At 45.5% G+C, this 27,466-nt stretch overlaps 1 protein-coding gene across 1 annotated transcript; it reads right to left on the bottom strand.

The window, feature by feature from the left end:
• Positions 1 to 27,120, bottom strand: SAP30L (SAP30 like). Its single transcript, XM_082256106.1, has 4 exons — positions 26,834 to 27,120; positions 5,026 to 5,148; positions 2,193 to 2,291; positions 1 to 428 (listed from the first exon to the last, which is right to left on the bottom strand). The coding sequence occupies exons 1-4, from the start codon at positions 27,023 to 27,025 to the stop codon at positions 297 to 299; spliced, it is 546 nt and encodes a 181-aa protein (XP_082112232.1). The 5' UTR covers positions 27,026 to 27,120; the 3' UTR covers positions 1 to 296.
• Between the last annotated feature and the right edge of the window lie 346 nt (positions 27,121 to 27,466).

Below are 27,466 nucleotides of genomic sequence, written 5' to 3'. Positions count from 1 at the left end.
TATAGGGAAGGTTAACCATCGGTTTTCATATGGCAAGTCCAAGGCAGTATACATGAATGGCACATGCCTGTAATAATTATAAAAAGGGAGTAGTAGCTGACCAGGCTTTCCCTATTAAATTTTTCCATGCAGAGCGCAGTGCTGCAAACACACTGTCCGTACATAAAGACCATCAGCCGGTCTGCTGAGGAGAAGAGGATATGGCACAGGATTGGTGGCCGCGACCACACATGATTTCTATTTACACGTTCATTGGTTTGAAGTAAAAGCTGGTCAAAGTCCTATAGTCTCTGTGGCTACGCATCCAGCTGTTTGCTGCTTTCAGACTTCTGGTCCAGGCGACTTCGATTGTTCTTTACCATGTAGATAAAATAGGCCAGTGTTTCCTTCTCATTCACTGGAATGTTTCGGAAATGCCGGCTCACAGTCTGTATGGGGGGAAATAAAAAAGGAAGATAAATAAAATATAATGTTGCATGAATAAACTGCCTAGCATTGAAAATGGAATAAAGAAAGATTCACAAAATGCAATTGAGATTTTTTTCATTGTAAGTTTATAGTGTAGTTATAGTTAGCTAGACAGACACCGTTTTCTAAAAGAGTAACATTCAAAATAATAGCAAATTACCTGGTAGCATTTGGCAACAAGTGACTACTACTATGGTAATGAGATTAAAATGTCCTGTTATCTGGGCAGCAGCTTGTTGTCTTTATACCCATTCCTGTGTAAGACGAAACATGTAGGCGGAGCTTGGCTGGCGTGACTCTTGTTGCTGTGGAGGATCCGGGGGCCATCTTTTGGGAGTACAGAGCTACTGCTACATCGATCTACATACTGTTTTATGCTGTTACCTACTGGATAGTGTGTAAGTGGCCAATTTACCTTACAATAAACCTCTAGTTTGATGTACTATACCATGAGGAGTCTCCATTTATATCTTTGATCTGAGGTCTGTTAAGCACTGGTACCAGGCTGCCTGACATGGAGGACTTTTGGATCTGGGACCGGCTCCACATGAGTGAATGTTTATTGGGCACGCTTGACTGATCTCTGTATTGGGGGTCTGTCAGATCCGATAAGAGGCTTGGACATCTGGTGTGTGCTGGTGGTGGCTTCTGGATTCACAGTTTACTTTTTACTCTGTCTGAACCACGTTTATCTTGGATTCCCCATTCATTCATATGTGTGTGGACTCTATATGAACTTTCATTCCCACTTGATATTTTGTGGATTTTATTACAAAAAGAGCTGCATGTTATTTCAAGCTCATTTATATCCATATTTTAGAATTGGTGCAAGCTGCTTTTTTTCCGTTGACATAGGGTTTGTTTATTTAGCGCAGTATTTTACCTTTATTAATATATATATATATATATATATATATATATATATATACACACATTATATATATATTAAAGTCAAACCCTATGGAAATATAGTCCAAATACATTAGTGATTATAGTTTACGGTTGAATCTGTGATTGATTAATGGTTTGTGTATGGCCTGCACTGGGAATCAAATGTACAAAGTGGCAACCGCCCCCAATCTATAACTATATTGTATTAAAAGAAAGGGAGGGGAAGGGGAAAAGTGGGACTTTAGATGAGACTCTTGCCATTGAGTCTCCATCCCTATATGCGATTAAACAGTAGAACACACAGTGTTCAAAAATAATTGGGGCTTTATACGAGATGTGGCCAGTTTACAAATGATGATGTAAATGATAATTCATATACATATGCTGGTAAGCACAAAACAAGTATATAATTAATTAACACCACGTATTAGTATATCCATGGCAGTTTACATCAGTACATATACAATGCAAAAACAGTAAACTGCCATGGATATACTAATAAATACGTGATGTTAATTAATTATATACTTATTTTGTGCTTACCAGCATATGTATATGATTATTTACATCATCATTTGTAAACTGGCCACATCTCATATAAAGCCCCAATTATTTTTTAAACACTATGTGTTCTACTGTCCAATCTATAACTAGCCTTTGGAGTAAGGTGCACATGGAAAGCAACTCACATCACAAACAAAGAAAAATGTCCCAGCACACCTACGAGCTAGTCTGCCAAAAAAAAAACTCCCAAAAAAACCAAATTGCCCCAGTCTAACAATTCTCGCTAAAAACAGTGTTTAATTTGCTTGTTTGTGAAGTCAGAAATATACCTCTGCCAGTTGTGCCTTATTGAGCCCAGGACGAGTCTGTAGCTTGTAATGCCTCTTGTATCTGCGCAGTGTGTTCACTTGTAGCTGAAAAAGATCAACCTACAGAGAGATAAAGAGTCCAATTAATACTTTTAATAAGAAAAGAAGAGAAATTAAAGCAGAACTTAGTAGCCAGCAATCAAGCAGCTTTCTTTGACATAAAAAGAAATGGTTTTAGCCATTTTTGGTTTACCTGTAAAATCCTTTTTTTTGGCGTACATCACAGGACACAGAGTCTCATATTTATAGCAGCCACCTTCAGCTAAAAGGACACTGGCCAATGAAGAACCCAAACAAGACAGTAAGGATCTCTGTCGTGTGATGTACTCCAAGAAAAGGATTTTTATAAGCAAGCCAAAAATGCAAAAATGTCTTAATTGTACATCACGGTACACAGAGGAGTTCATATTTTATGACTATTTGGGTTGTGCTGAACACAAGGGATGGACAACAAAGAAAAAAGGCCCAAATGCCCAAAACCAGAACAGGAGGGAAACCCCGGTACAAAGCTGCCTGTAGGACCTTTGCCCATAGCTGGTGTCCACAGCGGAATAAACTTATCTGGTAGAAGTTAATAAATGTGTAAAGAGAAGACCAGAAAGGAGGAACCCTGCTCTTGATACCATAGGCCTGAGAAACGAGCTGACAAATGCACCTAGAAAAAGTAAATTGAGAAGGGACCTCGGCTAGAACAGAGAGAGAATTAGATTGTTAAAGCAAAGACTTCAGATAAACTTGAACAGATCGAACAACATCAAAAGAGTGAAGCATTTTTACCAACGGATGCTTAGGTTTAGGACACAAGTATGACAACACAATGCCCTGGTTCACATGGAAGGAAGAAACCACCTTAGGTAGGAAAGAGGACTGAGGCCTCAACACCTCCTTACCCTGGAAGGATTCCTTGCAGGTAGGTGCAGCCAACTCCGAGACCCTGCGAGCCAGAAACGGCCACTAAGAAGAAACTAAGGAGTGACAAGGCAATCTCTCAGAGGTTCAAAAGGAGAAGACTGTAAGACAGATAAGACCAAGTTAAGGTCCCACTGAGACAAATGGGGCCACACACGCAGAACAATCCATGAGAAAAGCTTTAACCGAGAAATGACACATGATCGGTCTTTCTTTGATAGCGCATGGCCCAAGTCAAAGATATTCACTTGATGGCACTCAAAGCCAGAGATACCTCCACACCAGACTGGAGAAATGTCAAAATACCCCCCCACAACATACTATTGGGGACGAATAGCTTCACACCAGGAGAAATAAGTCTTCCACTTACAATTGTACACTTTCCTGGAGGCTGATTTTCTAGCCTTAGGGCCCTTTTATACAGGCATACTGTTTGTCTGTTTTTGGATGAAAACTGACAGCTATTTAATTCCTATGGGGTTGCAAATATCAACATATCATCATCAGTTTACATCCGCCTACATCCGTGCCTGCTCAGATGCCTTTTTTTAATGTAGCAAGGCTGCGTCCTTTTCCATTCAGAAGGATCTGAACAGATGTAAACTGATGTCTGTTTATGTCCATTTTTAGGCAAGAAACATGTTTTGTTTACACTTTGGTCACTTATGACTAGTTACATAGTTAGTCTGGTTGAAAAAAAAATAAAAAAAACAGTCCATCTAGCTCGACCAATAAAAAGGGGAAATCAAAACAAACTTTTTTTTTTTTCTTAGCCCCCGTTCACACTAAGGCGACCTGGTCGCCTCACAGGTCGCCTTCCATAGGGAAGCTGCGGACCCGTTCTAATAGGAGCGACACAAGTCGCTCCGACTTAGGGTCCGGAGCTTCTTTGGGGCGACCAGGAGGCGACCGCCATAGACTTCAATGTTATGAAGTCCGTGGCGGCCGCTCCGAGGTCGCGGCGCGCTGTTCGCGTCGCGGTAGTGTGAATGGGGGCTTACAATCCTATATACACAATCATAAACCCACAGTTAATCCAAAGGAAGGCAAAAAAAACCCCAGCAAAGCATGATCCAATTTGCTCCGGCAGTGGAAAAAAAACGTCTTTCTGATCCACCAAGAGGCAATCGTATGATCCCTGAATCAACTTTACCTATAGTTTCTTAAAAAAAAAAACAAAAAAAAAAAAACACTGAACTGCAAACTGACGTAATCTGAAGTAGTATGTACAAATTGATGTAACCTGAATCTGTATTTATCAGTTTTTCTTAGCAAAAAAAAAAAAAAAAAACATGACTGAACTCAAGACATGGCTGTGAAATTACCATAAAGAAGGGTAGGGAATTAAAGAATCAGAAATTCCCCTATTACTCAGGATTTGGGCTTTAGTAGCCATGCAGTCAAAGCCCGATACTGTGAAAAGAATGGAAGAATAGACCAAGAACCTTTAGTGAGATCACTGCCCCAGACCTATAAAGCACCATGCCAACATGTATGCTGTACACCAGAGATTTATGCCCACAGGGTACAGTACCAATAGGCAGACATTACAGGCTGTCCCCACTCCTAAATGCAGGGTCCTGGTGCAGTCCCCTCGACATACTGGCTTAGCGACTTAACTGGAGAAGTCCCACCTCTGCATCGCCAGGGGATTAAGGAACAGGCCATCCAGTACCTTTGGATACAAGCTAAAAACAGAGGTTTAGCTGAGCTGGTTGGGGTAATGTCTGGGCACTGAAGGTGCCACCTTATGGTGGCAACATAACCCAGGTTGTCATGAATATGAACACCTTTGTGTGCTGTTATGCAAGTTTAGGAACATACATTTTTTTTTCTCAATTTAAAAAAGAATCTTAAACAAAAATTAATATTTTGACATGCTGACCTCTGGCACATCCGTTTCATGTTCTGGCGAGTCTCCTCCATCATCGCTAGTTTTCCTCTTCCTCTTATTCCGAACACTTTGAATAAAATTCTTGTGGAAGTCACAGATGTAAAGATGTCGAACCTGAGATAGAAAAATATCACAAATTAATTCAAATGGAAATAAACAAGGGTGGTAGGATGTCTAAGAAAAATGCCTAAATGGCTGATATTATTTTAAAAAGTATAACAAATAGTTTAACGGTAGTCCCTAAGAGCCATTAAAATAGCCTCTTCCCAATCAAAGTATCACCCCACTAATGTCACTACTTGGTGATCTCAAGGAATGGGTGAAAAACGGAATTTTTGTAAAATCTTACCTGTAAAATTCCTTTCTCTGAGTCCTCCGACAGTCGCCGCCTCTTCATATTCGTCACATATGGGGTATTAGACTTTGCTCCGAAGGAGTAGCTAGGCAACAGAATATGTTAACAATAAAGCTTTAACATATCCCACCCTCAAGGGGTGGTCCCCTCAGTCAATACCCTCCTACTTCCTGCAACCATATCTCAGTTTTAGTGGAATAGCAGTAGAGTATACATTCAAACCCCAAAAGAGGGGCGGGGGCGGCGACTGTCGGAGGACTCAGAGAAAGGAATTTTACAGGTAAGATTTTACAAAAATTCCGTTTTCTCTTACGTCCTCCGACAGTCGCCGCCTCTTCATATTCGTCACATATGGGGACGTCCCAAAGCAGTGCAAACATGAGGGGTGGGAAACGCATCCGCGCCGAAAGGCAACGCAGTCTCCACATCAAAGAAAGAAACCTTACCAAAGGAAGGAAACTAGCTGGGCAACAGCAAAAATAAGTGCTCAACAGGAGCAACAACCCAGGAAAAGACAAAAAACCAGGGGATACAAAACTTATCCCAACAGCCAGGAGTCCCCAACAAGGGACCCTAGGGAACAGCCGCACTAAGAACCTTGCGGCCAAAGGAAGCATCCGCCGATGCCTGAACATCTACTTTGTAGAATTTTGTGAAAGTGTGCACGGTCGACCAAGTCGCCGCCTTACACACCTGGGCTACAGAAGCCCCATGACGACAGGCCCAAGACGTACTCAGAGATCTAGTAGAGTGCGCCTTCACAGGCACAGGGGGAACCTTCCCCTGCAAGGCATAAGCCTGTTCAATGGTCTGCCTGATCCATTTGGCAATGGTAGAGGCGGAAGCCGCCATGCCCTTCCGAGGACCCTCTGGAAGAACAAACAAGGAGTCCGTCTTTCGAAAAGACTCAGTCGATTTAAGGTAAACCCTAATCGCTCGAACAACATCCAGAGAATGCAATCTCACCTCCTTAGGATGTTTAGGCTTCGTGCACAACGAAGGCAAAACAATATCCTCGTTAAGATGGAATTCCGAAACTCGTTTCGGCAGAAAAGAAGGATTAGGTCGCAAGACCACCTTATCCAAATGAACAACCAGGTACGGAGACTTGCAGGACAAAGCCGCCAGTTCCGACACTCTGCGAGCCGAAGTGATCGCCACCAAAAAGGCGACCTTTTTGGACAACATAGACAACGAGATCTCCCTGATCTGTTCAAAAGGAGCACGTTGTAACACAGACAGGACTAGATTCAAGTCCCAAGGGGGCAAGGGATCCCTCCTAGGAGGAACCAGATGCCGCACACCCTGAATAAAAGTGCCAACCAAGGAGTTGGAAGCTACGGGACGTTGAAACAGAACGGCCAGCGCAGACACCTGACCCTTTATCGTAGCCAGCGCCAAACGCTGATCGACACCCGTCTGAAGGAAAGACAGCACACGGGAAACCGAGTACGTGCGGGGTGAAAACCCCCTGGACTCACACCAGGCAAAATAGGCCTTCCAAGTACGGTAATAAACCTTTCCCGAGGAAGACTTCCTCGCGTTGATCAAGGTATGAACAACCTCTGGAGAGAGACCCTTCTCCTTCAGGACCTCGGTCTCAACAGCCAGGCCGTCAAAGCCAGCGACTGTAAAGCAGGATGGTAAATCGGTCCTTGAGACAGTAGATCGTCCCGAAGAGGCAGACGCCAGGGGGCGTCGACCGCCAGATTCACGAGGTCTGCGTACCAGGACCGGCGAGGCCAGTCCGGTGCCACAAGAATCACCGTGCTGCGTTCCGAGTGTAACCTGCGAAGGAACCGGGACAGCAACTGAATCGGTGGAAACGCGTACATCAGCCTGTACTGATGCCACGGGGCCACTAACGCGTCCGACGCGTCCGCCCGAGGGTCGCGCGTCCTTGCCACGAACCTCTTCACCTTGTAGTTGAGGCGAGACGCGAACAGGTCCACATCTGGAAGACCCCACTTCGCGCACAACATCTGGAAGACAGCCGGGTGGAGAGACCATTCCCCCTGATCCAGGGTCTGGCGACTCAGATAGTCCGCCTGCCAGTTCTCCACTCCCGGAATGTGAACCGCCGTTATCGCCGGGACATGAGTCTCGGCCCAAGACAGAATGTCGGCCACTTCTCGAGCCGCTCGGGCACTCCTGGTGCCCCCTTGGTGGTTGATGTAGGCCACCGCCGTGGCATTGTCCGTCTGCACCCGAACCGGGCAGCCCTGCAGCCGGTCCGTCCAGCGATGAAGACAGAGCCTTATCGCACGCAATTCCAGAATGTTGATCGGGAGGGAAGACTCCCCCTCCGACCAGGTCCCCTGGGCGGACAAAACGCCCAGAACACCACCCCAGCCCGACAGGCTGGCATCCGTGGTGATTATCGTCCACGAGATCGGACGAAACGACTTGCCCCCGGACACCAACGGGGACTGGAGCCACCACAGGAGGTTTTCCCTGGTGCGATGACTCAACGAGATCTGAAGATCCAGAGATTGAGGTCGCCCGTCCCACTTGGACAAGATCTCCGCTTGGAGACCCCGCGTGTGAAACTGCGCGAAAGGAATCGCCTCGAAAGCCGAGACCATCAATCCCAGACATCTCATACACGTCCGCAGAGACGAGTTCGGAACGTCCCTGAGGGACCTGACTTCCTCCTGAAGAGTCCTGAGTTTGTCTTCCGGCAGGAAGACCTTCGCCTGCACCGAGTCCAGTATCATTCCCAGATAGGGAAGACGAACCGACGGACTCAGAGTCGACTTTGGAACATTTATCGTCCAACCGAACTCCTGCAGAGTTTGCATCGTGACAGACAGGTCCTTCTCCAGACCCTGACTGGTCGCAGACCGAATCAGAATGTCGTCCAGATACCCCAGGACAGAAATGCCCTGGGCTCTCAATAATGCCAGAACCGGTGCAAGCACCTTGGTGAAGACCCGCGGAGCCGAGGCGAGCCCAAAGGGCAACGCCACGAACTGGTAGTGATCCTCCGCAATGGCAAATCGAAGGTATCTCTGATGACCCTCGAATATGGGGATGTGAAGATACGCATCCTTCAAATCGATGGAGGCCATGAATTCCCCCGGAACCAGGGCAGCCACCACCGAGCGCAGGGATTCCATGCGGAACTTGCGAACCCGCACAGAGCGGTTCAGAGCTTTCAAGTCCAGAATTGGACGAACCTTGCCCTCCTTTCTGGGCACAGTGAACAGATTGGAATAAAACCCCCGAAATCTGTCCCGATGAGGCACCGGAACCACCACTCCCTGAGTCCTCAGGTCCCGCACCGCCAGGCGCAGATCCCGCAGGCGCTCTGGAGACAGTTGTAGATTTGAGGGAAAAAATCTGCTCTCTGGCCGAGAGAGAAACTCGATCTTGTAACCAGATCGAACGATTTCCAGAACCCATCTGTCCCGCACACGGGCCAACCAGGGCTGAAGAAAACCGAGCAAGCGTCCCCCCACCCCAAAACTGGGTGAGGGCGCCCCTTCAGGCCGAACTGTTATGGGCCGCAGGTCCGGATTGGCCGGACTTCTGTTTTCCAGACCAGGGCTTCTTCTGAGAGCCCTGGCCCTTGAACGGTTTGCCCTTGTAGTGCGGCCGAAAGGCACGAAAGGACCCCTGAGGGGGCCGAAAATTAGCATGCTTCTTCCCAGAAGCCCCCTTAGCCTTGGGGAAATGGGGCAAGAGAGTGCTCTTACCCCCAGTAATCCCCTTAATCAACACATCCAGGGACTCCCCAAAAAGGCGAGACCCATCATAAGGCAGATTGGCTAAGGTTTTACGTGAAGATTGGTCCACCGACCAACATTTCAACCAAACCAGGCGGCGAGACAACACCGCCACGCTGTGCACACGCGCGGCCAACGGAATCAGGTCCAGGTCCGCATCACACAGATACATGACACCCTGGTGGATCTGATCCACCATATCCAGGGTCGCCGCTGAGGCCGAATCGGCCACTAGGACGCGCCTAAGCATCTGCGTCCAACTTGCGATCGCCTGGGCCGCCATGAGAGAAGCAAACAGAGCCTTAAGCATAGAACCCGTAACAGAATAAGTATGACGGGCAAGAGACTCCAGTCTCCTATCCGTGGCATCACGGAAAATAGGGGATCCCTCTGCCGGGATCGCAGTGGCTTTGTTCAAAACCGCAATAGCATGATCTACTGGCGGAGGCACACACCACCGTTCATCAGTGGCAGGCGAGAAAGGATAACGCAGCTTAAATTTACTTGGTACCGCAAAAGGCTTGCGCAAATCGCGCCATTGGTCCTTAACAGCGCGCTGAAAATCAGCATTGCAGGGAAAGACCTGCGGCGTCCTGCGTTTTCTCTGCGTCCCATAAGCCGCCAAGGCAGCTGGGGGACACACCTCGTCCTGCAAACGTAGCGTCTGCTTAATGGAAGCAATCAACTCATCCATGATTGCAAGCTCTTCAGGCGAGCCAGGGGGAGAATTATCAACCCCCTCAACTTCAGCCTCTACCTCAGACCCCACTAGATCCAGAGAGGAGCGGGACCCCGATAGGGGGGTCCCCGCCAGAACAGCCCCATCACCTTCACCCTCAGAATCAGAGGACAGAGCAACTCTGGGCCGTTTAGTAGATTGAGCAGCCACCAGCATTTGCACCTGTGCAGCAAGGCCAGCCACAATAGTGGCCAAATCCCCCCCCTGGGGGGGAAACAGCGGTCCCCTGGCTTTCCACCAAGACTGTGGGAAATTTGCCCTCCTGAGAATCCATTGCCCCTGTATGCCAGACAACCAAGGGTTAACTGCCCCCTTACAGCAAGCGCGGCAAGCGCAGCCCACCGCACCACACTCAGGCACAATGAGACCCCCACAGGGAATATACAGACTGAATACAGGCAATGGAACACAGGAATAGAAGGATAAAACCTGAGGAGACTCCGCTGCAGCTGCTGCCTCGATCGGTGCTTCCAGGAGAGAGGAAGTGATGCTGCCAGGGCGCTCTATGTAAGCCTATGGAGTCTACAAGAAAATGGCCGCCGTGCATGTAAACCATGCGGCCGGAGCGGGCGCCGGTAAAATGGCGCCGTTTGGCGCCGAAATCGCCGCTCCACAGTGCATAAAATCACACACAATATCATCCCATAATATGGATACATGTTAGATCGCCGCAGCGATCGCTGTATATGCCCCAACATGCCATTAAAAACATGCCCCACAGCACACAGCTCCTCACACTGCCCAGCCTGACATACTCAGTGTCATACAGCTCCCCCCCCCCCCCTTGCAGCCCACAGCATGCAGCCGAGAGATAGGGAGACAAGCAGTGTGATTAAAGGCAGGTTACACAGTCCCAGACTGAGACCCCCCCAGACAGACAGGTCCCCACATAGATACACTTACCTCACATGGCGTGGGGAACCCGCACAGGCGAACAAGCCGCTGCACATGAGGCAGGGAGAGTCGCTACTCAAGACGCACACCAATGGCGGTTCAGAAACCGCACAGCGTCCGGTGAGGTAGCCACCTCACCAATCATCCCTGCACCGAACAGGGATGGGTCGTTCACCGTGCCAGGAGCGTTACCTGGCTGAACGCTCGATGGCAGACTGGGAAGCCACTGACCCACGACCTGCGACCAGGGGGATCAGCCCGAGACCCAGTCCGCATGATCCTCTTCGTCCGAAGAACTAACTAATGCTGACAAAAATAACAGCTAAGTAAAGGTAGAGAGAAAACTCAAACAAAATATCAAAAAGAAGAAAGAGTCTGGGACAAAAAGTCCCAGCACAGAGAGAGCCAGCCACTCCTGACAAGCTAGACATTAAAACTGAGATATGGTTGCAGGAAGTAGGAGGGTATTGACTGAGGGGACCACCCCTTGAGGGTGGGATATGTTAAAGCTTTATTGTTAACATATTCTGTTGCCTAGCTACTCCTTCGGAGCAAAGTCTAATACCCCATATGTGACGAATATGAAGAGGCGGCGACTGTCGGAGGACGTAAGAGAAACTGACTTTGAGGGATGATTCCTCGGATGGCTCTGAGAAAGAGGGTTCTCCCTTGACACGCGTTAGCCCTATCTATATAGACACCAAGTTCGCTTGTCCTAATTAAGGAATATGGTCCTGCAGTCTCTGGATAGTCGAAGGAATCCTTTGGTTTTTGCTTTTATATAGCATACTCTTGTGAGTATAATGTATGACGTGGTTTTAACAATTCCTATAAATGTTTTATGGTATTGCACTAGGTCGGTGCGCCCTTCTCTTGTCTTTTATGCTTTCAGTTTCTGTGGATGCCCATCATCCTGAGAGGGCAGCAAGACTTCAGATGCCAACAATTTAGCCACCGTCTCTTTGGTTTTTACGCAACATTTGAGAGCAGGAGACATTTACTTGTCTTTTTTGCATCACGATTACTGTCTGTGGTTTTCATTAAAAAAATTCAAGCTATCAGATGAGCTCCATTTTTTTTATTTTATTGCTCTAAGGGAAAAAAAAAAAAAAAAAAGAGGAAACTCCCTGCATTTAGCAAAGTCTGAACACAACAGACAACAGTATTTTTTTAGAACAGTAAATACGAAATGGCACAGCCCCCTTTAGTACATTCCACAGCCCCCCTGCACATTAAACAGCCCCCCATTTATAAAACACAGCCCCCCATTGACATAACACAGCCAATTTACATATTTACATTATATAGCAGCCCCCCCCCCCCCTTGCACTCCCAGGATAGCCCTGCCGGCAGTGCACTCTAAAGTTAAAACAAATTAGTGTCAGTGACTCCGTTTCAGGGACCCTTCCTATAGTGTGTAAGGGTTAATGTAAACTGATGCCTGATTACCTTATTATCTCCGATCTTTTCATCACTGTCAGTCTCGTGCACTCCAGCTGGCGGGGAGGAGGAGATCAGCTGGCCAGAGGGCACGCGATTGTTACGGCACTCCGGCCGGTAGGGAGGAGGGGGGGGGGGGGGGGAGGAGATCGACCGGCCAGAGGGCTTGTGACTGAGGATGAAAAGATCAGAGATAATAAGGTAATCAGGCATCAGCTGAATGCAAATATCAAAGATAACATGAACATTCAATTGACGGGCAACAACTCCGGTGGACATTCCTGCAGTCAGCATGCCAATTGCACTCTCCCTCAAAACTTGCGACATCTGTGGCATTGTGCTGTATGATAAAACTGCACATTTTAGAGTGGCCTTTTATTGTGGCCAGCCTAAGGCACACCTGTGCAATAATCATGCTGTCTAATCAGCATCTTGATATGCCACACCTGCGAGTTGAATGGATAATCTCGGCAAAGGAGAAGTGCTCACTAACACAGGTTTAGACAGATTTGTGAATATTTGGAGAAAAAGGTCTCTCTCCACCATAAGCCGTCTCCAAAGACGTTTCAGAGAATTTGGCTGTACATCCAACTGGCCTTACAACTGCAGACCACGGGTAACCACACCAGCCCAGGACCTCCACATCCAGCATCTTCACCTACAAGATCGTCTGAGACCAGCCACCCGGACAGCTGCTGCAACAATCGGTTTGCATAACCAAAGGATTTCTACACAAACTGTCAGAAACCGTCTCAGGGAAGCGCATCTGCATGCTCGTCAACCTCATCGGGGTCTCGACCTGACTGCAGTTCGTCGTTGTAACCGACTTGAGCAAGCAAATGCTCACATTCAATGGTGTCTGGCACTTTGGAGAGGTGTTCTCTTCACAGATGAATACCGGTTTTCTTAGATCTTTGATTTCTGCTCATGAAAAGTGGGGGCAAAAACAAGTATTGCGTTTAGAATTTTGTTCAGTGTATGTATGCAGTTTGGAACAAATGGCTTTAATATTAGTCTGTATTTGTACTAGAAACCAGCAATTCTTGCTGTACAGTTGGTCCAGGGGTATAAAGGAATGATTTGCATTTCTCCACCTACTCTCCAAAACCAAAGAAAGGCAAAATATAACAAGAGTAATACAAATACTTAAATTCACAGATTGGAGAGAAACCAGGGAAGTGAAAAAGATTCAAATTTTTTTTACTCAACATCTACGGTTTTTCTCATCAAAAAGCCAATCTGATGGTTTGCCGAATACCTTTTTCCAGATTTATAGGCAGCTGCCCAATCACTAAAAACGTATACAGTATCTCACAAAAGTGAGTACACCCCTCACATTTTTGTAAATATTTAATTATAACTTTTCATATGACAACACTGAAGAAATTACACTTTGCTACAATGTAAAGTAGTGAGTGTACAGCTTGTATAACAGTGCAAGTTTGCTGCCCCCTCAAAATAACACACAGCCATTAATGTCTAAACCGCTGGCAACAAAAGTGAGTACACCCCTAAGTGAAAATGTTCAAACTGGACCCAATTAGCCATTTTCCCTCCCCGGTGTCATGGGACTCGTTAGGGTTACAAGGTCTCAGGTGTGAACGGGGAGCAGGTGTGTTACATTTGGTGTCATCGCTCTCACTCTCTCATACTGGTCACTGGAAGTTCGACATGGCACCTCATGGCAAAGAACTCTAATGATCTGAAAAAAAGAAGTGTTGCTCTACGTAAAGATGGCCTAGTCTATAAGAAGATTGCCAAGACTCTGAAACTGAGCTGCATCACGGTGGTAAAGACCATACAGCGGTTTAAAAAAGACAAGTTCCACTCAGAACAGGCCCCGCCATGGTCAACCAAAGAAGTTGAGTGCACATGCCCAGCATCATATCCAGAGGTTGTCTTTGGGAAATAGACATACGAGTGCTGCCAGTATTGCTACAGCTGTTGAAGGGGTGGGGGTCAGCCTGTCAGTGCTCAGACCATACGCCGCACACTGCATCAAATTAGTCTGCATGGCTGTCGTCCCAGAAGAAAGCCTCTTCTAAAAAGGTGATGCACAAGAAAGCCTGCAAACAGTTTGCTGAAGACAAGCAGACTAAGGACATGGATTGCTGGAACCATGTACTGTGGTCGGATGAGGCCAAGATAAACTTTTTTGGTTCAGATGGTGTCAAGCGTGTGTGGCGGCACCCAGATGAGGAGTACAAAGACAAGTGTGTGTTGCCTACAATCAAGCATGGTGGTGGGAGTGTCATGGTCTGGGGCTGCATGAGTGCTGCCGGCACTGGGGAGCTACAGTTCATTGAGGGAACTATGAATGCCAACATGTACCGTAACATACTGAAGCAGAGCATGATCCCCTCCCTTAGTAGACTGGGCTGCAGGGCAGTATTCCAACATGATAATGACCCCAAACACACCTCCAAGATGACCACTGCCTTGCTAAAGAAGCTGAGGGTAAAGGTGATGGACTGGACAAGCATATCTCCAGACCCAAACCCTATTGAGCATCTGTAGGACATCCTCAAACAGAAGGTGGAGGAGCGCAAGGTCTCTAACATCCACCAGCTCTGTGATGTCCTCATGTTGGAGTGATAGAGGACTCCAGTGGTAATCTGTGAAGCTCTGGTGAAGTCCATGCCCAAGAGGGTTAAGGCAGTGCTGGAAAATAAATGTATATGTATAGGTGGTTCCTGCGCTATCTGAGGTGGTTTTAATTCCTTCTTATTGCTGCACCACGATACTGGCACCAGAAACCAGTTTACACAGCAATTTAAACAGGGGGGTTATGGTGCGCTTCAGAAGTGAATTAAACTCAAAAGAAAATTATTTAAAATATTAAATTACAGTTGATTTGTTACAATTAATTACAGTGCTGTGCTTGTGGGGAATGGGGTGTTTATATTTTGTTGAATCACAACCTCATAACCTTAGATATATAATAGTGCTTCAGTAAACCATGTGATCAAATAAATTAATCGTGAGACAAAACAATCTTTCTCTTAAGTGCTGGGTGCTGCAGTTCATATATAAATGCAAATGATACAGAAAAAAATCCTTAAAAATCAAAATTTGTGATTTAAATAAATGTCCGTTCTTCCAGATCACCACAAATAATATAATCAGGTGTGTGACTTCAATCTCAAACTTAAACAACAAAGTGCTTCCGTGCAGTTAAGGTGCTGTGACTTTCTCCTCCACCAGGTGTCACTTCTAGGTGCTCTAAACTCTCACCTCAGTAATATGCATAAATCGCCTGTGTGTATGTATCTTTTCCCTCAATCTCGTACTTCACGGCTCCCGGGTCCTGCCTAAAGTATCTTATCAGTGGTCCCGATATGCCTCTAGGGGTCCGTATTGGGGCGCTTTCTACTGCGGATTCTTTAACTGCTGCCACAACCTCAGGGGCTCATCAAATAAAGAGGGCCATCATGGTGCAGTATTAAAACCAATTTATTTCGCATAAAAAGAAATACACTTACATTCGGCCCGCTTGTTTCAGGCATATAAACAAACAATCTGAATAGCGCTGCGGGGACTTCGCTCCGATTACCAACGTCACTTCCGGTTACGGTGGCACCTCCTACGCGTTACGTCACGTGACTTCCTGAGGGCCCCGTACACACGTACCGATCGTCGACCGAACGATCGGCCGTCTTTTGTCCGAGGGCTGTCTTGTCTGTTGAAAACTGCAAAAGACTGCACACAAATTTTGTCGGCCAACAACAGTCGACTGCAGAAGTGATGTCATGTGATGGTTAACTTTCCTGGTCTTTTTTCTTTTCTGAGCATGCCCAGTCTTGCAAATCTGCTGTCTGTCGGCCGAATTCTGTACTGACTGGCGAACAATCGGCCGTTCTGGTGTTGGCCAACAAAAATTTTAATGCCTGCACGACAGATTCTTTTCGGCCGAAAGTGCGCTGTCGGCTGTCGGAAGCATCATACTAACAAGCCTACAATCGGCCGATCGGTCGTCGGCCGAATCTTTACGGCCGACAATCAGTACGTGTGTACGGGCCTTTAGGGCCCAATTTAACACTTAGGGGTGTACTCACTGTTGCCAGTGGTTTAGACATTAATGGCTGTGTGTTGAGTTATTTTGAGGGGACAGCAAATTTACACTGTTATAGACTCACTACTTTACATTGTAGCAAAGTGTCATTTATTCAGTGTTGTCACATGAAAAGATATAATAAAATATTTACAAATATGTGAGGGGTGTACAGTATTCATTTTTGTGAGATACTGTAGAAAAGCTGGGGGACTGGCAGGATCACCAGGTATGTTGCACAAAGGAAGCAATGCAGAACAGAAGACAATAGGACATCTTTTCATACAAGTACATGGTATAACAGACACATATCAGGAATTTGAAATGCTGGGGTAATATACACTTTAAAAAACAAAATGTTGGGTACCAGCTGTAATGTTTTAGTAACACCAATAATATGCTTCCTGGGGACCATCTAGGCCCAGTATATACCATCACAGTGCATGTGGCACACCATATACAACTCTGTTATCAACATCGTCTGCGACAGTATATGGTCTAAAAGTGCAGGTCCCCCGTGCATCTTTAACCACTTCAATATAGGACACTTTCACCCCCTTCCTGCCCAGGCCAGTTTCCAACTTTCAGCACTGTCATACTTTGAATGATAATTGTTCACTCATGCAACACTGTACCCAAATATCATTTAATTCACACAACTAGAGCTTTCTTTTGATGGTATTTAATCACCACTGTTTTTTTTTCTTTGCTAAACAATGTTATAAGCAACCATTTTTTTTATGTATGACACCCAGTGTTTACTATTGTGATTTGCTGTGATTAGCCACAGCTAATTACATGGTACAGATGTGCTCTGATTGGCCCTGTCTGTACCATGTGATCACTGTGACCAATCACAGAGATCAACACAATAGTACACAATGAATGGTATGAATGGAAGCCATTTTGTACAATTGTCATGAGATTTGCTGTGATTGGTCACAGCAATCACATAGTACTGGCAGCAGCCTGGTACACTAATCTGCCATGCACTGTGTCCGGTGGCCACAGCGGGTGACAGATCGTACCGCAACGAAGCCTGTGGGGCATGCCAGGTGCGATCCTAGGAGGACATCATACAATGTCCACCTAGATTTAGAGAGCTCTCATCTGGCCTTCATTTGCCTGTAGTTAAAGATTACATAGTGGAAACTGCACACCGTTGGCTAGATGCCAAGGCAAAAACAGATGTAAACCCTGCGCCCAGCACAGCGGGAAAGTAGGGATGAGCTCAGGTGTCTGTATTCGGAAATACAAACTTGCCTGAGCTATCCTGCTGGGAAGCTGTCAAAGTTGATCAAGGCATTCTGCAGCCGCACGTATGCAAAGAGCAAGTAGACATGTGGTTACAGGATGGGGAAAGTCTCCACTGCCTATGATTGGCTGTTAAGTTTGACAGCTTTCCGTGGGATAGCTCAAACAGGTTTGGACTTTTGTCTGAACATGCTTAGGTTTAGGGTATATATATATAATACACACTCATCTAGGTGGATGCAACACTGGTCTGGATATATTGTGTAACCAAACCTGAGGGTATAGTGTCACCATAATCCCTAAACAATGATTTGTAGAAAAACCCCCTTGGGTGTGTGGGACTTTATAGGTAACTAATTTTAAAGAGTATAGAGTCCCACACACCCAAGGGTGTTTTTCTTCAAAGCAACACTGGTCTGATGCTGCATTTGTCCCCCATTGATTCTAAGATTGTCAGTCATTACACTCTGCTCTGCCCCTCCAGTGCTCACTGTAGCACTGGGCTGTGGAGGGGGCGGAATCTGATGACTCAGTCTCTCGGCAAATCACAGAGGCTGAGCCAGCTGCTAGTCCATGCATCTAGGTGGACGGACTCTGTGACATCAGCTGACAGTGATCCACAGAAGTACAGCCAAAAAAGCTTGGGACCTACTTCTCCTTTAAATCTGATATCCCATTTAGGAGGCCGTGTACCTGCTGCTTAGAGCTGATTGAACCCCCAGGGTATCAACTAGACAATGAAGTTGATATACTAAAAGACTGGAGGCTGATCATGACAAAATAAATGACAGCATACTGCTCCATAACCAAATTAGCTGCATGTAAATAGAATGTGCAGCACTCTTACAGTGAATGCCTGTTAACATGCACCTGAATTAAAATGTGAATATTTGCTATGTTACAGGAACTGTGTTAACTATGCCTAAGCTGTACCCTGAAAATTGTATCTTTTGCCTTAAATTTATTTTATTACAGCAGTGCACTCCCCGTGAGTGCTTGGTCTGTACTTACAGCCTCATAGCTGTATATCTGCAGTGTGAGACCTAAGGTACTGCTGGTATCAGGGGAATTGGAGAGAGATTTGGTGATGTCGTTACAGTGCCACTCGCCATTCTCTTTCCTGAGGGAACTAAAACCAAGCCTTTGCCAAGATGGCTTCTTAGGAAGATGGGAAGTATGTAATGGGTTAAAGATCAACTGCAGGAACACTACAGGCAATACTGGTGACTAGTCTTTCGCTTTCTGCCTTTTTCTGGGCACAAACCCTGACTGACAGTAAACAACAGAATAGAATTAGTGGTACAGAGTAACATGCTGCACATGCGCTATAATATATTATATAGTGCTATTGTCTGTAGCCTATGAAAAGTGATCTTAAAAAAAAAAAAAAAAAAAGAAGAAGGACGACACACAATGCAATATAAACATTACGCAAATATAGCAATACAGCATACACTGTACAATAAGCATGCACATCTCCTTGAATAGTAGCAGGCTGCAAAGTAGCAATGCAAACACACACTATATAAACACATCTGCTCGTTTTATGTTCAGGGTAACCATATATCAATGTACTATGTATGGTAAGAGCAGTACAATACACCATACAACGTACACAAGTCATACACAATGAACAAATGTCCAGCTGCAGCTTCAGGTGGATGATGTTACTATACACACACTTATTGGTAAAACGGGAGAGTATCGGTATTATTTGTGCCTACTAGAAAAGTGAAATAAAATACACATTACAATGTGATAGTATATGGTAGTACAAGCAGTAGCCATCACTGATGTAGAGTAGCATAGCATAGCATATAGAAGTACAGTGCAGTGTAGAGAGGAATGTAGACAGCACAGGGTATAAAGTGCAGTATACAATAATAGGGGCAGAACATTGTAATTTACAGTAACAGAGGGCACTGTATACAGTAATACCAATAATAGAGGTAATAGTATTAATAGAAGGTAGTATATGATAACAGAGGAAAGCACTGTGCAGTATACAGTAATAAAGTGCAGAGAAGTATACAGTAATAAGGATCAGAACTAGTGATCGAACGATATCGTTTTTTTAATGGCGATACCGATATTTTCGGAAATTTAAACTTTTTTTTTTTTTCCCCTCACAGTTACTGTTGTGGAGGGATCTGGGGGTCTAAAAGACCCCAAACCCCTCCTCTGCACTTAAGAGTTCAAAATGCCAAGTTTGGCTGTTTTGAATGCTGTCATTTATTTTAATCTGGCACTGAGTACCCAGAAGCGATATCATGACATCACTTCTGGGTTTTTACATGGAGACCCGATCAGAGCCGAATGCGGCTTTGATCGGGTCTTCCCTTCGGCGGCCGTGCAGGCTGGTTGCCCAGGTCTCCCGGTGGGACGGGAGACCTGGGCGAGCTGCAGAAGGCGGCGGGTGGGGGGGGGGGGGGGGGAAGGACGTCCCCTCCCGCTCCTTGTAATGACAGTCAAGCGGCTTCTCAGCCGCATCGGTTGTCATTACAAGACAGCCGACCATCGGCTATGGACGCCGGTACCGGGGTGATGCCTGTAGCTGCAGGCATCACTCCGATACATGCACTTTCCCGAAATATCGGCAATATCCGTCAACTTGGTGGCCGATTCCGATATATCGGGGAAAGTGCATATCAGCCCCCAATATAATCGGTGTTGCCGATAATCGGTCAATCCCTAGTCAGAACAGTGCTGTATACAGCAATACAGGGAAGTGCAGTGAAAGAGAGTGGGGCATTACAGTCCAGGATACAGTAATAGTATACAGTAGTATGCAGTGTACAGTAACAGAGGGCAGAAGTATGCAGTGTACAGTAATAGCAGTGTACAGTAATAGAGTGTAGAATGCAGTGCACAGTAATGGGGCACCATACAGTTCTGTACACAGTAATAGGGGGTGGCAAAGTGCAATATACTGTAATAGGGGCTGTACAGTTCAGTATACAGTAATAAAGGCTGTATAGTTCATTATACAGCGATAGGGGGTTGTAAAGTGAAGTTTACAGTAATGGGGCACCAAACAGTTCTGTATACAGTAATAGGGGCGGTAAAGTATAGTATAGAGTAAGAGTTCTGTATACAGTAATAGGGGGCGGGAAAGTACAGTATAGAGTAATAGGTAGGGTTTCGAGTCTTCACTGGTCTCACGATTCGATTACGATTATCAACAATTACCGATGCATCACGATTACTACCCACAGCCCCGCCATTGACATAACACAGCCAATTTACATTATGTAGCAGCCCCCCCCCCCCTTCACAGGAAAGCCCTGCCGGCTGCCAGTGCACTCAAAAGTTAAAACAAATTAGTGTCAGTGACTCCGTTTCAGGGACCCTTCCTAGTAAGGGTTAATGTACATTGATGCTTTATTGATTACCTTATCTCCCAATCTTTTCATCGCCGTCAGTATCGTGCACTCCACAACTCCGGCCGTCGGGGAGGAGATCGGCCGTTCAGAGGGCACGTGACTGACCAGCGATGAAAAGATCGGGAGATAATAAGGTAATCAATAAAGCATCAGTGTACATTAACCCTTACTAGGAAGGGTTCATGAAACGGAGTCACTGACACTAATTTGTTTTAACTTTTGAGTGCACTGGCAGTCGGCAGGGCTGTCCTGAGAAGGGTGGAGTCGGGATGACATCATCCATGCATCGATGCGGCCGTTCCTCAGCATCGTATTTGAATCGTTTAAGGCTGCATCGATCCAGCAATTATTTTCAACACCCCTAGTAAGAGTTCTGTATAACAGTAATAGGGGGCGGGAAAGTACCGTATAGAGTAAGAGTTCTGTATACAGTAATAGGGGGCGGGAAAGTACCGTATAGAGTAAGAGTTCTGTATACAGTAATAGGGGGCGGGAAAGTACAGTATATAGTAATAGGAGTTGTGTATACAGTAATAGGGGCGGGGAAGTACAGTATAGAGTAAGAGTTCTGTATAAAGTAATAGGGGTGGGAAAGTACAGTATATAGTAATAGGAGTTCTGTATAAAGTAATAGGGTGGGAAAGTACAGTATATAGTAATAGGAGTTCTGTATACAGTAATAGGGGCGGGGAAGTACAGTATAGAGTAAGAGTTCTGTATTAAGTAATAGGGGTGGTAAAGTACAGTATATAGTAATAGTTCTGTATACAGTAATAGGGGTGGTAAAGTACAGTATAGAGTAATAGTTCTGTATACAGTAATAGGGGTGGGAAAGTACAGTATATACAGTGCATTGCAAAAGTATTCGGCCCCCTTGAACTTTGACCTTTTCCCACATTTCAGGCTTCAAACACAAAGATATAAAACTGTATTTTTTTTTTTTTTGAAGAATCAACAACAAGTGGGACACAATCATGAAGTGGAACAAAATTTATTGGATATTTCAAACTTTGTTAACAAATAAAAAAACTGAAAAATTGGGCGTGCAAAATTATTCAGCCCCTTTACTTTCAGTGCAGCAAACTCTCTCCAGAAGTTCAGTGAGGATCTCTGAATGATCCAATGTTGACCTAAATGACTAATGATGATAAATAGAATCCACCTGTGTGTAACCAAGTCTCAGTATAAATGCACCTGCACTGTGATAGTCTCAGAGGTCCGTTTAAAGTGCAGGGAGCATCATAAAGAACAAGGAACACACCAGGCAGGTCCGAGATACTGTTGTAGAGAAGTTTAAAGCTGGATTTGGATACAAAAAGATTTCCCAAGGAGCACTGTGCAAGCGATAATATTGAAATGGAAGGTGTATCAGACCACTGCAAATCTACGAAGACCTGGCCGTCCCTCTAAACTTTCAGCTCATACAAGGAGAAGACTGATCAGAGTTGCAGCCAAGAGGCCAATGATCCCTCTGGATGAACTGCAGAGATCTCCAGCTGAGGCAGGAGACTCTGTCCATAGGACAACAATCAGTGGTATACTGCACAAATCTGGCCTTTATGGAAGAGTGGCAAGAAGAAAGTAATTTCTTAAAGATATCCATAAAAAGTGTCGTTTAAAGTTTGCCACAAGCCACCTGGGAGACACACCAAACATGTGGAAGAAGGTGCTCTGGTCAGATGAAACCAAAATTGAACTTTTTGGCAACAATGCAAAACGTTATGTTTGGCGTAAAAGCAACAAAGCTCATCACCCTGAACACACCATCCCCACTGTCAAACATGGTGGTGGCAGCATCATGGTTTGGGCCTGCTTTTCTTCAGCAGGGACAGGGAAGATGGTTAAAATTGATGGGAAGATGGATGGAGCCAAATACAGGACCATTCTGGAAGAAAACCTGATGGAGTCTGCAAAAGACCTGAGACTGGGACGGAGATTTGTCTTCCAACAAGACAATGATCCAAAACATAAAGCAAAATCTACAATGGAATGGTTCACATATAAACATATCCAGGTGTTAGAATGGCCAAGTCAAAGTCCAGACCTGAATCCAATCGAGAATCTGTGGAAAGAACTGAAAACTGCTGTTCACAAACGCTCTCCATCCAACCTCACTGAGCTCGAGCTGTTTTGCAAGGAGGAATGGGCAAAAATTTCAGTCTCTCAATGTGCAAAACTGATAGAGACATACCCCAAGCGACTTACAGCTGTAATCGCAGCAAAAGGTGGCACTACAAAGTATTAACTTAAGGGGGCTGAATAATTTTGCACGCCCAATTTTTCAGTTTTTTATTTGTTAAAAAAGTTTGAAATATCCAATAAATTTCGTTCCACTTCATGATTGTGTCCCACTTGTTGTTGATTCTTCACAAAAAATTACAGTTTTATATCTTTATGTTTGAAGCCATAGGCCATGTGGAAAAAGGTCGCAAAGTTCAAGGGGGCTGAATACTTTCGCAATGCACTGTAGTAATAGGAGTTCTGTATACACTAATAATAGTGGGCTGTGCAGTATACAGTAATATAGTTCAGTACACATTAATGGAAGGCTACACAGTGCAATATATACACCCTGTATACTAACATACAGATATATTTGTTGGTGTAGTGTGTGTACACATACATACACACACTGTACACGAACATACAGAGCGATTTATACACACAGATATAAAACCAGTACTATACCCTGTATAATAACAACTATACAGAAACGCTACACACACTCACACACTATATACACTACACACACTGTATACAGACAGCCTGTACACACACACACAGTATACAGCCTGTACACACACACACACTGTATACAGCCTGTACACACACACACACTGCATACAGCCTGTACACACACACACTGCATACAGCCTGTACACACACACACTGTATACAGCCTGTACACACACACACACTGTATACAGCCTGTACACACACACACACACACACACACACTGTATACAGCCTGTATACACACACACACACACACTGTATACAGCCTGTACACACACACACACTGTATACAGCCTGTACACACACACACACACACACACACACACACACACTGTATACAGCCTGTACACACACACACACACTGTATACAGCCTGTACACACACACACACACTGTATACAGCCTGTACACACACACACACACACACACACTGTATACAGCCTGTACACACACTGTATACAGCCTGTACACACACACACACACACACTGTATACACCCTATACACACTGTATACAGACACCCTGTATATACACACACACACACACATTGTATACAGTCTGTACACACACACACACTGTATACAGCCTGTAGACACACACACACACACACACACACACTGTATACAGCCTGTAGACACAAACACACTGTATACAGCCCGTACACACACACACACACACAGTATACAGCCTGTACACACACATTGTATACAGACACCCTGTACACACACACACACACACACACACACACACACACACATTGTATACAGCCTGTACACACACACACACACTGTATACAGCCTGTACACACACACACACACACACACACTGTATACAGCCTGTACACACACACACACACACACACACACTGTATACAGACACCCTGTATATATACACACACACACGCTGTATACAGACACCCTGTATATGCACACACACACACACACACACTGTATACAGCCTGTACACACACACACACACACACTGTATACAGCCTGTACACACACACACAGTATACAGACACCCTACACACACACACACACACTGTATACAGCCTGTACACACACACACACACACACACATTGTATACAGACACCCTGTATATACACACACAGTATACAGACACCCTGTATATACACATTATGTATTATATATACACACACACACACACACACACACACACACTGTATACAGACACCCTGTATATACACATTATGTATTATATATACACACACACACACACACACACACAGTATACAGACACCCTGTATATACACATTATGTATTATATATACACACACACACACACAGTATACAGACACCCTGTATATACACACGAAAACAGTATACAGCCTGTACACACACACACTGTATACAGACACCCTGTATATACACACGCAAACCGTATACAGCCTGTACACACACACACTGTATACAGACACCCTGTATATACACACTATGTACTATATCAGGGATCCTCAAACTACGGCCCTCCAGCTGTTGTGGAACTACACATCCCATAAGGCATTGTAAAACTCTGTCATTCATAGATATGACAAGGGCATGATGGGAATTGTAGTTCCTGAACAACTGGAGGGCCATAGTTTAAAGACCCCTGTACTATATACACACACACACACACACACACACACTGTATACAGCCTGTACACACACACACTGTATACAGACACCCTGTAAACACACACACACTGTATACAGCCTGTACACACACATTGTATACAGACACCCTGTACACACACACACACTGTATACAGCCTGTACACACACATTGTATACAGACACCCTGTACACACACACACACTGTATACAGCCTGTACACACACACACACTGTATACAGACACCCTGTATATATATATATATATATATATATATATATATATATATATATATATATATATACATACATACACACACACGCGCGCTGTATACAGACACCCTGTATATGCACACACACACACACACACACACACACACACTGTATACAGCCTGTACACACACACACACACACTGTATACAGCCTGTACACACACACTGTATACAGCCTGTACACACACACACTCTGTATACAGCCTGTACACACACACACACACTGTATACAGCCTGTACACACACACTGTATACAGCCTGTACACACACACTGTATACAGCCTGTACACACACACACACACACACACACACACACTGTATACAGCCTGTACACACACACACACACACACACACACTGTATACAGCCTGTACACACACACACACTGTATACAGCCTGTACACACACACACACACACACACACACACACTGTATACAGCCTGTACACACACACTGTATACAGCCTGTACACACACACACTGTATACAGCCTGTACACACACACACACTGTATACAGCCTGTACACACACACACTGTATACAGCCTGTACACACACACACACTGTATACAGCCTGTACACACACACACACACTGTATACAGCCTGTACACACACACACACACACTGTATACAGCCTGTACACACACACACACTGTATACAGCCTGTACACACACACACACTGTATACAGCCTGTACACACACACACACACTGTATACAGCCTGTACACACACACACACACACACACACACACACACTGTATACAGACACCCTACACACACACACACTGTATACAGCCTGTACACACACACACACACACACACACACACACATTGTATACAGACACCCTGTATATATACATACACACACACACACACAGTATACAGACACCCTGTATATACACATTATGTATTATATATACACACACACACACACACTGTATACAGACACCCTGTATATACACACGCAAACAGTATACAGCCTGTACACACACACACACTGTATACAGACACCCTGTATATACACACTATGTACTATATACACACACACACACACACACACACACACACTGTATACAGCCTGTACACACACATTGTATACAGACACCCTGTACACACACACACTGTATACAGCCTGTACACACACACACTGTATACAGCCTGTACACACACACACACACACACACACACACACACTGTATACAATACAGCCTGTACACACACACTGTATACAGCCTGTACACACATACACACACTGTATACAGACACCCTGTATATACACACACTGTATACAGACACCCTGTATATACACACACACACACACACACAGAGTGCACTCACGCTCTTGTCGATGTCCAGTTTGAGTCTCTTCTGACTGATGCTCTTTTGCACTCTCTTGCTGAAAGACGCGTTCCCAGCCGGCCGGGCACAGCGCTCTCCCCCGTCTATCAGACAACACGTCTGACCAAAGAACGGAGCGGCCGGGGCCGGCGGCCCATCCCTGCTGTCCTCCTCCGTACTGAAGCCGTTCATCTCCCCCTGCCTCTCAGTACACACTCAGTCCGAACATGCCGGGCCTCTCCCCGACACACTGCAGCAACAGAGTCGCCAGCACCCTAACAACGGAAGTCCCGCCCTCTGCCAAGAGCCGACTGGACAGAGCAGTCAGTGGGCGGGTTTCGCTTGTGACACTCGGTGTCAAGATTGGCCGGAGCTATTGTCATTTGGGGCGGGAATGGTCACGCCTCTTCCGGGTACGGAGCCGACCAATACCGTGCTATGGCCGGGCTGTTCTCCATAGTAAACAAGTGTGGGGCCCCGGCAACCTGTGGATGATCAGCCATTATCCCGGCCATGTATCATAGTTTCCCGACCCCCAGTGTGTATACTGGGTGATGAGTGGTATAATAAAGCCTTATAGATGTGTCAGGAAATCACATCATTATCGCTGTGTGTCACCCGATCAGGGAGATG

This window comes from Pelophylax lessonae (assembly GCF_965119305.1).
Source record: "Pelophylax lessonae genome assembly, chromosome: 4".
NCBI lineage: Eukaryota > Metazoa > Chordata > Amphibia > Anura > Ranidae > Pelophylax > Pelophylax lessonae.
This window is presented reverse-complemented; position numbering and strand designations above follow the sequence as displayed.